General features: G+C 39.2%; 1 protein-coding gene and 1 long non-coding RNA gene across 2 annotated transcripts in view; one reads left to right on the top strand and one right to left on the bottom strand.

The window, feature by feature from the left end:
- LOC141787060 (complement C3-like) overlaps positions 1-3,220 on the bottom strand; it is a 32,176-nt gene extending 28,956 nt beyond the window's left edge. The window contains exons 1-4 of the mRNA XM_074665334.1: positions 3,126-3,220; positions 1,996-2,191; positions 1,704-1,866; positions 1,442-1,478 (exon numbers count right to left, since the gene is read on the bottom strand). Of these exons, the coding sequence (XP_074521435.1) occupies positions 1,442-1,478; positions 1,704-1,866; positions 1,996-2,191; positions 3,126-3,220 (491 nt within the window). The remainder of the gene's footprint in view (positions 1-1,441; positions 1,479-1,703; positions 1,867-1,995; positions 2,192-3,125) is intronic.
- Positions 3,221-9,232: 6,012 nt separating this feature from the next.
- LOC141802047 (uncharacterized) lies at positions 9,233-12,297 on the top strand. Its single transcript, XR_012599452.1, has 3 exons — positions 9,233-9,413; positions 10,490-10,549; positions 12,280-12,297. It is a non-coding gene; the product is annotated as an uncharacterized LOC141802047 (long non-coding RNA).
- Positions 12,298-12,320: the final 23 nt, after the last annotated feature.

The raw sequence follows: 12,320 nt of genomic DNA, 5'->3' as shown, positions 1-12,320 counted from the left end.
CTCACAATGTTTAATATTAAAACAAACAATTTAAAAGTAGAAGAATCAACTGTGTTCATCAGGGTTTCCCCACTACAAACTGTAGATAAATGACAATTAGCTTAGTTTGGCCAGTAACAAGTTTCTCATTTGATATCAATCTGTCCTTCTGTTCATCCAACAGTCTGTCTGTTTGAACATTTTTATTTTACTCACCTGGCAGTTGCACTCAAATAGTATGTGTCTGAAAAAATATTTGAAAATCGAGACACTTGGCGATTCTTTAAAATGTTTCCCTCTGGGTCCTGAAAATAAATAAATAAAACAACAATAAATTCAGGTTAGTTGTATCATTTTATATATTTATCATTCAACTCTTTTGCACAAAGAAGGATTTTGGCCACAGTATGAAAGAAAGAAAGAAAGAAAGAAAGAAAGAAAGAAAGAAAGAAAGAAAGAAAGAAAGAAAGAAAGAAAGAAAGAAAGAAAGAAAAAGAAATATTAAGACCTTCATATTAAAGCCAAAACATTATAATGTTGAGGTCATACATGTAAAAATACGGTGGTCATGTTGAGTCGTAATTGGATGCATAAATATCTTTGATATCTATGAATGCCAAGGGGAGAGGAGGATTGTAGAGTGAAATTGAATTTAACAGCTACAGATGAACAATTACATACTGCGTCCACAAGCTTTTTTAAAATTATTTTTATTACAATTTTTCTGAGAAAAAGTCAGAATTTTGACCTTAATCACACAATTCTGGTAAAAAAAAAAAAAATCAGACATTTCTTTTTATTACAGTGGCCCTAATCCTCTTCCATAGAAATCAGTATTTTAGGCAGAGACTTTTTTTTGTTTTGTTTTTTTGTACCAGGCTGTAAATATGTCATTAGCCTACCCAGTGTATATTTACCCCTGTATTAGTGTTACTCCTGTGTGTTCATGCTCTCTAGCCTTTACTCCTGGTGTTTGACGGGCTGTTCTGTGTACCTTTGGATTGGATTTTTTCCAGATTGTACTTTTGGATTTATTTGCCTCTGTGGACTGACCTGACCCCCTGAACTGTTTCTCGGTAAAGAACTTTGCCTGGTATTCTATGTCCTGGACTTTCCTCTGCGCCTGAGCCCCTGTTTTTGGCTCGGATTTGTCACAATTACAACTTAATTCATGCACCATTATGACTTTATTCTCTAAATGATATAACCATAATCTTGTTGAATTATGACTTCAGTTTTGTAACACTGAGACTATTTTCAAGTTACTTTATGACTTTATTTTGTTGTCTTATTATTTAACCACACTGTAGCACCTCCGGAGTTGCCCTTTAAATGTTAAATGGCACAAAGAAAGATTGCAATCAATCAATAATTGATTGTCTCAAACATCTTATGTGTATATTCAAAATATCTTACCATTATCTCAATAGTTAAAGCAGACACAATATCTCTTTCTGCTGACAACATCCCAGGTGTCAGTGCAAATATCCTGTAACGAACTGAAAGTGATGGGGAGCAAGAAGTTAATAATGCTGCAAAAGTTAAGGAAGTGCTTTAATTTGTTAGTGCATCTATTTTTTTCCCTGTAGTTCACAGTAAAGATGATCATTGAAAAATTATTCTACAAGTGAAACTAATTTGACTTTCTTATATCTAAACCCAATATGATAAGAAATATTCTCAGAGGAGTTAGTGTCTTTCAGCAGAGTTATCATTGAATGCACCTGCACTGTTGGGGGTGTACAGAGTCTTATCAGTCTGGATGAAAATGTAACCAGACTGGAAGGACAATAAGACAATTTTCTCCAGCCGGCGGTTGGGGAACTGAGCCTGAAGGTACACATACTGCTTCATGTTTGGATCCCTGCTGAAGCCTCCAGGAGGGATCTGAAGCCAGCGTAAAGACACATAGAAAGAAAAGTGCAGAAGGGGATAATTACTGTGAGTTTATGTTTGTGGTCACTGTAGGTAATAAAGCTGATTGCCAACAACATATTATAACAATACTTCATCTACCGTCACTTTTCCAAACTGCTGAAAGTTATTTCGCCTAGTGAGGGTCACGGTAGTTGACGCCAGAACTTCAGTTTTGTTTTGATAGTTCATCACTTTGATTTCCACATTAATGTCACCTCCTGTGCAGTACTGACACTCCACAAAGATGTTTTCTGCTGTTCCCACACGCAACAGGTTGGGAGCAGACAACACCTGCCTGCAGAAAACCAGAACACAAGAGATGTAGAAAGCAAAAAAGACAGCAAACCTCAGGAACACTGACGGATAAGAGGGTGAAATGAAAAAAATGTGTTGACAATTGAAGTGCTCTTTTCTTAACAGATGATAATATTAGATTTTAGGTTGACCATGAAAACACAAGCCTGCTGAGATGGACTTTCTCACATAATTAGTGATTTATTGTTTATCTCCGCTGGGATCCAACACCAGATCAAATAAACTTGCTCTGTGTTTATGTTGATTTAACAAGGTGCAACACTTGGGACAATTTACCTGCATCATTTTAAAGAGTAGATTGCCTTTAAATGATTAAAAGACAGAAAGAAATAAAAGCTAAAGTCACACTTTTACTTTCAATCTATTCCCTTACACTGTACTCTTAACTCTTCTACTGATACAAGCTACTATACTATAACCTTAGGGTGTTTGGGTCATTATTTGATATGACTAATTCATTCAAAAATCACTTCGATATAGTTAAAATTTTATGGTTGCTGTGTGCCAGATTTGGCTAATTGTGCATCTATGAAACACTGCTAGTATATCTGAGCCACCTTTGATGCTTTCAGTCATTCAGACTCTTCAATAGAGCAAATATCAGAACTCGAGTTACAGTTTGACATACTAACTTGCATTTACCTAAACACTAGCATGGAGCACTAACAGAGAGAGTGATATAAACATAGAACAACTATACAGTTATTGCACAGCTGAGAAGGTATTTAATTTCTGTATCCAATCATGTAACTGGTAACCAGAGTTGCAATCTTGATTTCTGAATGAATGAATTGATGAATGAACTCTGTAAAAAACTGCCAACCTTATTGTTATGCCTCTCACTTCTGGCATCATCAGCTTTTCATCTAAGAGCAGATATTACATCTTCATGCCAATTATGAAGATCCACTTACCGTGGAGTTCCTTCAGAAAGAGAAACCTGACAGGAAAAAGCCAGCAAGGCCAACAGCCAGAGCTGGATCCTGCATGCCGTCCTGCCCGACCCCATTTTTACTATCCCTGTAAATTCAGTACCCTCCTCGTGTTCAGTGACCTCCCTCCTGCAGCGTTTACACTTCTCCCCTCCACTGTCCTCTTTGTCCCTTTCTATCTCAAACAAACTGGACTATTCAGTCAAACCAGATGTACAAATTACAAAGAGACATTCAATGGTCACCAACAGCTGTAGATAAAAAAAAGTGCTTTTGCATTTTTTTTGCTCAGTTTTCTTTCCAACAAAAAAGTATTGAAATCAACTATTTGGGCTGTGTCTTAAAGGTCTCATATTATGCAAAAATCACTTTATTAAGTCTTTTAGTAAAGATTTTGGGTCTTTGGCTTTCCTCCCAGCCCACACAATGAGATATTTAAAGACAAAACCTGTACTTAGTAGTGCTTGTGAATGTAAAATCCTGACCTAAAACGAGCTGCTTGGAATTTGGGGATTTCCTGACGTCAGCGATTCCCTTTTTTGACCAATCAGGGGCAAGTGTGACCTGATTGGGCCACCGGAGCAGATGTCAGCCTCTAATCACTTCTCCAGCTGTGAATCAACTTTTTTTTGTTTTTATTACTTAAATTAATGATCTACAAGCTTTTGTCACTTAAGGCCCAGCCAAAATTTGTCTGGCCAACACTCAAAACTGAAATCCTGTCTCCATCCCTGCCACAGTTACTTTAGTTTTCCAAAACATCTCTCTAATTAACAAACAACACCTGTAACAACCTTATTTTAAATAGTTGTAACCACCCTTTACAAATGTTAACAAAACAATTGGTCTGATGTTGAATTACATTTGGTTGCTCGACTCATTTTTCGGTAACATTAGAAATCTTATCGATATCGCAGATTCTTTTTTTTTTTCACCATCTTCATACAACAAATACAGCATCAAAACAAGAAACTGAAAAAAGGTTTTTCTTTTTTATTTTTATTTTTATACAAGTTATTTCATTTTTTCCCATTATTCATTTATTTATTTTTGTTTAGGTTTTTTGGGGAATGGTAATTTTAGAGGGAAACTTTTGTTTTTTTTTGTAATTTTTTTTTCTTAAGGGAGGGGAGGAGGAGGAGGAGCGATATCATTTTTTAAATCTTATATCTTTACATCTTTATCATATCTTTGCTGGAACTCCTGGTTTGACACTTTCAGCTGCTCCAGTTCTTCTTGGAGAAGCCTGCTCCTTTTTTGTTCCTCCTGAAGCTCAGCTGTGAGGTTTTGTTGGACGGTTTTCTGGTCCTCTCCATACTCCTTGCTGGATTCTTGAGTACTGAGCTGTGTTTTCAGCTCCTGCAGCTCATTCCAGTACACCATCTCTTTCAGGAAAGCGCTGTGCTGTAGAGCAGCAATCTCCTCGCTCATCTTTTGACGAAGTAGGTCCTGTTCAGTTCTTAGTGCCAGGATAACCTGCTGGTCTCTTGTGGCTCTTTCAGCTTGAGCCTGGCTTTGCTGCTGGAGCTCTTGTTGAAGGGTCTCCACCTGCAGTTTGGCACTGCGGATGCCGGTGTCGTACCGAATGTTGAGTTTCTGGTTTGAGGCTGTCACCCTCTGGAGCTCTTCCTGTAGGGCACTGATTTTGTTGGATGCCTCTTTAAGCTCTGTGTCGAACTTCTCAGTGTTTACCAAGTGAGCCACCTGCAGCTCCTCATGATCGGCATGAAGATGTTTCTTTTTTTTCTGCCGAGTGGTGTCCCTCACTTTCAGGGCGATCCTGTGCCTGGACAGCGTCTCCTGAGAGCTGTACTTCTGCAGCGTCTCCAGCTCTCTCTTGGTCTCCTTCCCTCTGTTAATAAACATCTCTTTGAGGGCTTTCTGTCTGGCCAGTTTTTCTTTGGTCTCCTCCAAGTCCTGGCTGAGCCGAAGTTGTTGGTCTTCCACCAGACATCGACGGGACTGCTCCATCTCCAGCATTTCTGTGAGATCTCTCACTTCCCTGCGGAGTCTTTCCACCTCCATGCCCTGACGGTGGGCGTTCCTGTTGATTCTGACTCGATTCATTGATCGTTGCATCTTTTCTTTGACTTTGTAATAGTCTCGAAAAAAGTTTGAAGCTGAAGTTTGTCTCTCCCTCTGTAGCTCTACTAGATGAAAGGTTTACAATGGTCTGACTGCCTTGAGAGTGCCCTATATTTATAGAAAAATATGGGAACCTTATGACACCATAACTACAAACCTGTGATTCAGATGAAAACTTGTACACAAATGTACACAAAGACACATTAATGAAACAAACACAAGTGTAAAAAAATAAATTCTCTCAAAATTAAGTCACAGTTTAAATTATCAATGGACTTCATATTTAGTTTGTCCCTGTTTGTGTAACTGAGTCAATTCTGGTGATGCCCAAATTGCCATCAAAAATTTGCCTCCTCACTCAACTAAAGCTGCGTTTCCACCAAGCTGTCCAGGTCGGTTCAGTACGGTTTGGGACAGTTTGGTACAGTTAAGCCTGTTCCCGTTTGCGTTTCTACAGCAGACTGTGCCCTCTCGTGGTAGGCGGCGTGTAAGCCGGATGCCGAAAGCCCCAGCTGTTAAACAATAGCACGACGCTGTAGCAGCTTACCCCGCTATTAATTCCAACAAAGAAGAAAAACACCACACAGTAAACAAAGAGCATGGATGGAAGACATGCAGCATTTCGTCCTCTCTGTGATTTTCATGTAACTCTCTGTTACAAAGTGCAATCAAGCTTTGTTTCAGAGAAGTCTGTGTGCTGCCAGGAGAAATGCAGCCGCTGTCGGGGTGCGTGACGATTCTTTTGACCAATCAACGGTCTGCAGTGTGTTGCACCACCTCCCGAGAGCAGATCAGTTCAGTCTGGCACCCATACGAAAGGGTCCCAAGAAGGTTGGCTCGTCTCGATTTTTAGGGATCTGTCCAGGGATGAGTCAGTGGAAACGCCGCAAAAAGTGAGCTGTACCGGTCGGAACCGGTCTGCTTGGTGAAAACGCGGCTTAAAGCACATTCTCCCTCTCCATTTTCCTCAACTTCCTGCCCATTTTATCAACTCAGGATACTACCGACCAACCAGTAGTGTCATGGTCCCTGCTGGGACCAACATTTTTGGACTCCAGCCTAGGGATGGGTATCAAATCAGGTACTCATTAAGGTACCAGCCGAATTATGTCTGCAGCACCGAGAACGTATTAATGTAAAATCAAACGGTACCATGTTAGGGTACCTAAACACCTCCTTGTGACTGTGAGGGAGTAGAAGAGTAGGTGATTTTCCATGATGTACATGAACACAGAATTGGAAGTTTATATATTGAGAAATAAATTTGTTAAATATAAATAAAAATGCATTTCATTATTAAACACATTAATATTTATTACCACATTAACACAAAAATTGATACTATTGAGTAAAATGTCAGCCACTATGACAGCCCCTTATCTCTTCTCCAGCTGTGAATCAACTTTTTAGGTCCTGAAAGATTTTTTTCTGGTTTTGAACATGTTGGCTGGTTCAACATCAGGTTCTGCAACCAGAAAACCCCGAAAGGACAGCTCATCTGTTCAAAAATGCACCTGTGGAGTAAAATAGACAGGATGGAGGTGTCACACACTGGTGTGTAAGAATCCCAAAGATGGTGGTCACCACATTGTAAATGTCAACCCCAGCTAAGAGGTGGCGCCGAAGCCTCCTGGCACTCAGCTACCATCCCTAAACCCCTGATGATACATTTTTATATAATTTTGTCTTGAAGACAGGTAAATACACTGTCATTTGGAACCTTGACTTTTCAGTCAGAGGGTAATGAGTATCAATTCAACAAAAATAAGTCAGCTGAGTAAAACTTATTACAGCTCCCTGCTCCATGATTCACCTGGGCTTACATCTCTGCCATAAGGACAGCAAGTATGACATCCATCAGCAGGCGAGTTCAGCCGCTCAAAGCTTTGTGTTTGGCTTTAACAAGTGCTATAAGGCCAATGAAAATATAGATGTGAATGATTTCGATTTGTAACTTCTTTCACACATGCATTTTTTTCAGCCACTCTGTACTGTCCCGTAATCCCGTGATTAATATTAGAGTTGACTCCCACCCCGCAGGGATCTCACGGGAATCCCGAAAAAAAAATGTAGGCCTCAAGAGAACACATAGGTTATATCAAAGTCACCTGGTTCTTAGCAGAGTTTTGGTACTTGTTAGTTTCTAGTCCATTTATAATTACTTGGGCTCCCATTCAATTAAAGTTTTGTCATCCATCTGCTTATTTTAAAAGAGGTCTTCATTTGTCACTCTAGCATTCGCAGGAAATACCTTTGAATACTGACTTAGATTATGTGGCTACATAACCTTGTCCCATGTCATTTTTGCAAGATTCTCCTCTGGAAAAGCTCTTTCTCAAAGGCTGAGAGAAAGCGCTCCATGGCGATCGTGGGGATTCCAAAGTAAATGTAGTCATTGTTGGCAGCTGAAATAAAGTTGTTGAATTCCTGACTGCGTAATAGCCACATTTTTAGTTATTGTGATGCTTATCAAAGCACTATTAAATGAATTATCAAACGTTTGATCATGTTTCACATTACATTGCAGAATTAATGTTAGCATACTTTTGCGTTACCTTAACTTAGCTGAAGCAGCCGAATAGATAGGAGTCTATCAGCCTCTCATCTGATAACCAGTAGCCCCTAAACAAACGCAGTCAGGTATACAAACTAACATGAAGAGTGTCTTACTGGAGGCTACAGCGACAACCAGTGGCTGGAAGCCGTTTGTGGCAGCTCTTGTTGGTTGAAATCAAGAGGAATACAGTATCAATGAACTTTGTTATCACGAGAAAATGAACTTTGTTATATCGAGATAACAAAAAATAATAATACGTTATCACAATACCAATGTTTTTCATATCGAAATAACAAAATAATAAGTTGTTACAAGTCAAGATAACAGTACAAAAAAAAGATAAATTCCTGGCCGTTCTCTCCGTACTAATGGAATGTAAATACCATGTTATTCCTTAGGAGAAACCGAAACTGTGCTCCCAGTCAGACTTTCAGGCTCCTCTGGTCAACCTCATTGCAGTGGACAGGATATAGCTCACACTTGAGCTCTCTTCACCCCACAATGTATAGTCATTGTAGCTTAAGCATTAGTACTGCTCAGCTAAAATGCTTCTGATTATAACATCATGTTCAAGGAAATAGAGTAGATAGTCTTTAAACTTACCCTATACATAAAAGAAATTACATTATGAAAGTGTAAGTATTAGACTTTGTAGCATACTAATTGCAGCATTACTGTTTGTGCTTATTTTTGTGCATTGTATACACCTGTTACATTGTTTTTCACAAGCAGCATTTGAAAACATTGTCTTGGTAGTGTGCTCTCTTTATAGACCAGATTCAGTCATTTTTCCATATTTTAAAACACAGTGACTTGCTTTTGCACTTTAGCAAATAAGGGGGGATAGGATGCCACACTGTGACCCTAGAGGGAATAAGCAGTAGCCGATAGACAGTGGATGCACAGTTTTTCTGTAAATATATTGATTTTTTTCTTCAAATATTTATGATAGCTTAACCAGAAATTATTCGAAGAGTAAACTCGTATCCTGTTTTTAAATTTCTGCTACAAAAATAGGCAGCTTAACTTTCCTCCATTAGAAAGTTTTTTTTTTCTTTTTAATTGCTTTTGGCCTGTCCTTGATATAAAGGAGCAGGGACATTGGGTCTGTGTTCCCGCTGTTAGTCATGAGCAACATTTTTTTGATTTGTAATAGTGAAAGTAGGTCGAGCCAGGGTGCCAGTGGTCAGGCTGTTAAACAATAAGGTCCTCTTAACACACTCAAGGCCTTTTAATCGTAATGATTAACCTGACGCTGCATAGTGTCAGTGAGTGGTTATGTATTGACCAATTAATATAGATACCTTAGTACAAGTAGTTAAATTACTGACTGTGTCATTTTTAAAAAGATAATTATTTGTATCATACGCCATGCAAGGAGAAAATGGGAAGAGAGCACGCGACATAAAAACAAGGGAGACATGAGAAGCTATCTGATTGGCGTTGGTGGGGCGCGTGATCAGGTTCATTTGCATATGGACAGGCAGGTGAGCGTGCGAGACTGTCGCGTCAGTTATGCCGCGTGCACACAAACTGCCTTCAAACGAAGTTTAGCAGTTTCCCGGAGCGTCTTGATGAACGAAAGTCACAGCGAGGCACGTTTCAGCTGTACCCTCGTCAGCCGGCAGGTATCGAAACCTCACCTGTACTCTGAATTCAAAACAGTAGGCATTGCTGCGGTGAATTCGTTGAGGTAATGCCACCAGGAGCTGCTCAGTTTCTGTACCTCTCATCGGTTTCAGCTGTTCGCTCACAGTCGCGGTAGACTCACCTGAGCAGAAAGGGAACTTACCGGTTCAACAGGTAGAGCAGCACCCGCAGCATTCCGCCACCCAGAAAAGAACATCCGCCTGTGGCAATGTTCACCTTCGGTGGGTGTGTCTGTGCCGTTTGTGCAGAGAGGATTTGGGAGCAAACTGCTTTTTTCAGGGTCTAAATGGAGCATGCCTTACTTTGTCGCGGATAATGAGCAGCAGCTTTATCGTGGATGAATATTTATCGTAAGTAAATCGTGATTATTATTTTTTTGTATATTTTACTTTTTATCTCCTACCTTATCGGCTGTTGTAGTGTCGCCTTTAATCCCAGTGATAAAGGTCAGCCTATAAAGTGTTTAGGGCTTGGATTTACTACACTACAGGTGTAATCAGTTTTAACCATATCAGGCAATGAAGGTGTTGATTTCTACACTCGCAGCATAATAAAAACCATCTGTTCGTGTGATGTATGGCTTTCATACTGCTCTACTATCCAATGCAAAGGCTGTGAGCAGGACCCGTGGGAAACATAGGGTTTAGTTGCCATGTGTATTAACTTTCAACTCAGCACTACATGCTATCACGTTTGACCTGACCATTTAATGTTTCTTGTGTGATTAAGTCAAAAGGCAAATCAAGCTCTTTGGTTTTATTTGCAGGAGAAAAAAAATAACACAATGAGTTGATTAACTTTCCAGAGTACTAGTGTTGTCCTGGCTAACTCATTTCAGGGAGTCCTCCCAAACATTTAAGTTTCCTCTCAGTCAGCGTAAAGAGCTGATAAGATCAAGGTATTTGGCATTCTTGGAGATCTAAGAAGCACATTTGCTTGTCAGCCTTCTGGACGCTCAGGTTATCCCACGTCTGTTTGCAGATAGTTAAACAGTCTGAAGTTTTCTGTGCAGATACCTGAGATCATGGTCTCTTTCACCTCTCTTTTTTCTCAGGTGCTTCACTGACCAGATGTAAACTAACGGGCCTCATCCTTTCTCAAATTTCTCAGGAGGGTGAGTTATGTCTGTGTTCTGATTCATATTTTAAGCTTTTTCTGTTTTATTTTATTTTATTTTATTTTTTTTAAATACAGATCACATGCCATCATAGCTTTTTTATTTTTCTTATTGCATTTCCAACAGCATCATTTTGGTTTCCCAGTATCTGATGCCTCATGAAATGGTACAAACAATCAATGACCAGTGGTGTTGTTTCCCCCAGTGCCACTGCTAGCACAGCAGTGGGAATACTGAGTCCCACCATCACATCCCTGTAACATTCATATTAAGACATTACAGAGCCACAAATATTGCACCTTGAGCAGGCATTATGAAAAGGATAGTAGTTCATGTTTGTTTCATGGATGTGTGGTTATCATTGGGCAGGGTAGACAGGGTACACCCAGGACAGGCCACCAGTCCAACACGTGGCTCGTGTATAAAGACCATAGACAGTAAAGAGAACATGAAAACCCTTCTCAGGCAAGAAATAAATGGACAAATGAATTACAGAAATGTATTTCGGTTCACTTACAACACTTGAAACACTTTACTAAGTCGAAGTGAAATTTTCGAATTTCCCAGAAAAACCGAAAGGGTGTAGTTTGAAGCTAAAGCTTATCTGATCTCCTATCCTCAAACTGTCAAACTGTAAAAAATAATGTTAATTATCACACACTTTATTCTGGTGCATTTAAGGCACTCAAGGTCACTTTGCAAAGAGCAATTTAAAAAAAGAAATGTTTTAATACGAAAAATAAAACTGGCAAGACATGGTGCAGAATAACTAAATAAAATCAACAAGATAAAATGTAGTGCAGCGAAAAGGTGGGCTCAGAGTGAATGTAACAGATTTAAAAGATGTGTTTCAGTCAGAATTTAAAGATGGAGAGAGCTAACCACAGCATCACCTTTTTTTCATAACTATTTGTTTTATTTGGAACAACCTGCCTCACACATGTTTTGCTTCCTGATGGTAAAGTTTCAGACTTTGGCAGTTTCAGCTGAAACTTGACACATATGCTTGGAACATTTAGCAGAGTTTTAGCCAAAACTTTGCTTAATTCCCTCATAAAGAAAGAAAAAATTGCGACTCAACCCTCACCTTCAGAGTGTAAAAAAAAGCAAACTATGGTATAATCCACAATAGGCATTAGATAAAAGCAAAGTTATTAAAAAAAATCCTTTAAAAGAAAACTCACTATATTAAGATTTTACACATCACTTACTGTGAATGACTCAAATTTAAGAGGTACATTATCCTTCGTGGAACAATTTCTCTGCACCGCAATAATTATTACTTTAGTTACAGAAGGGTTCACCATGTCTCTTAAATGTTAGTCTTTAGGCATCTGCTGGGGAATGTTGCTTTGAAAAAAAGATGCCACCCTAAAACAGCGTTAAAGCTCAAATTCTGAACTCAACCTGGTCTAATCAGGTCTGGGATTAAGATGTTACTTTTGTAATCCAACCACCTGTAGATTAGAAAAAGACCCAGTTTTGTTCAAAAGCTTGAGGCTCAACATACCTGGTTTACCTATTTATCTCACTTCCTGGTACACTTCTGATAACAAACCCTCTGTTACCTTCATTTGATGAGTTAGACCTTGGACGAACAAAAAGGGGTCTCTTCTGAGGATTTTGGAGTGCACAAAGGGACCAGGGGGGAAATAGATCAGAGAAATAGTCTTTTGTTTGGCTTCACGGTGCTTTGTAACACATTTATTTCTTTTTTCCTTCCCCAGCTGTCTTATCACCATGACAACACAGGGGTTAATCCCACCTA

The sequence above is a fragment of the Halichoeres trimaculatus genome, unplaced genomic scaffold, assembly GCF_033239565.1.
Source record: "Halichoeres trimaculatus isolate MK-OKI-2021-1 unplaced genomic scaffold, fHalTri1.1 fHalTri1_scaffold_2, whole genome shotgun sequence".
Classification (NCBI taxonomy): Eukaryota; Metazoa; Chordata; class Actinopteri; order Labriformes; family Labridae; genus Halichoeres; species Halichoeres trimaculatus.
The sequence above is the reverse complement of the archived record's forward strand: the minus strand, read 5'-3'. Positions and strand labels throughout refer to the sequence as shown.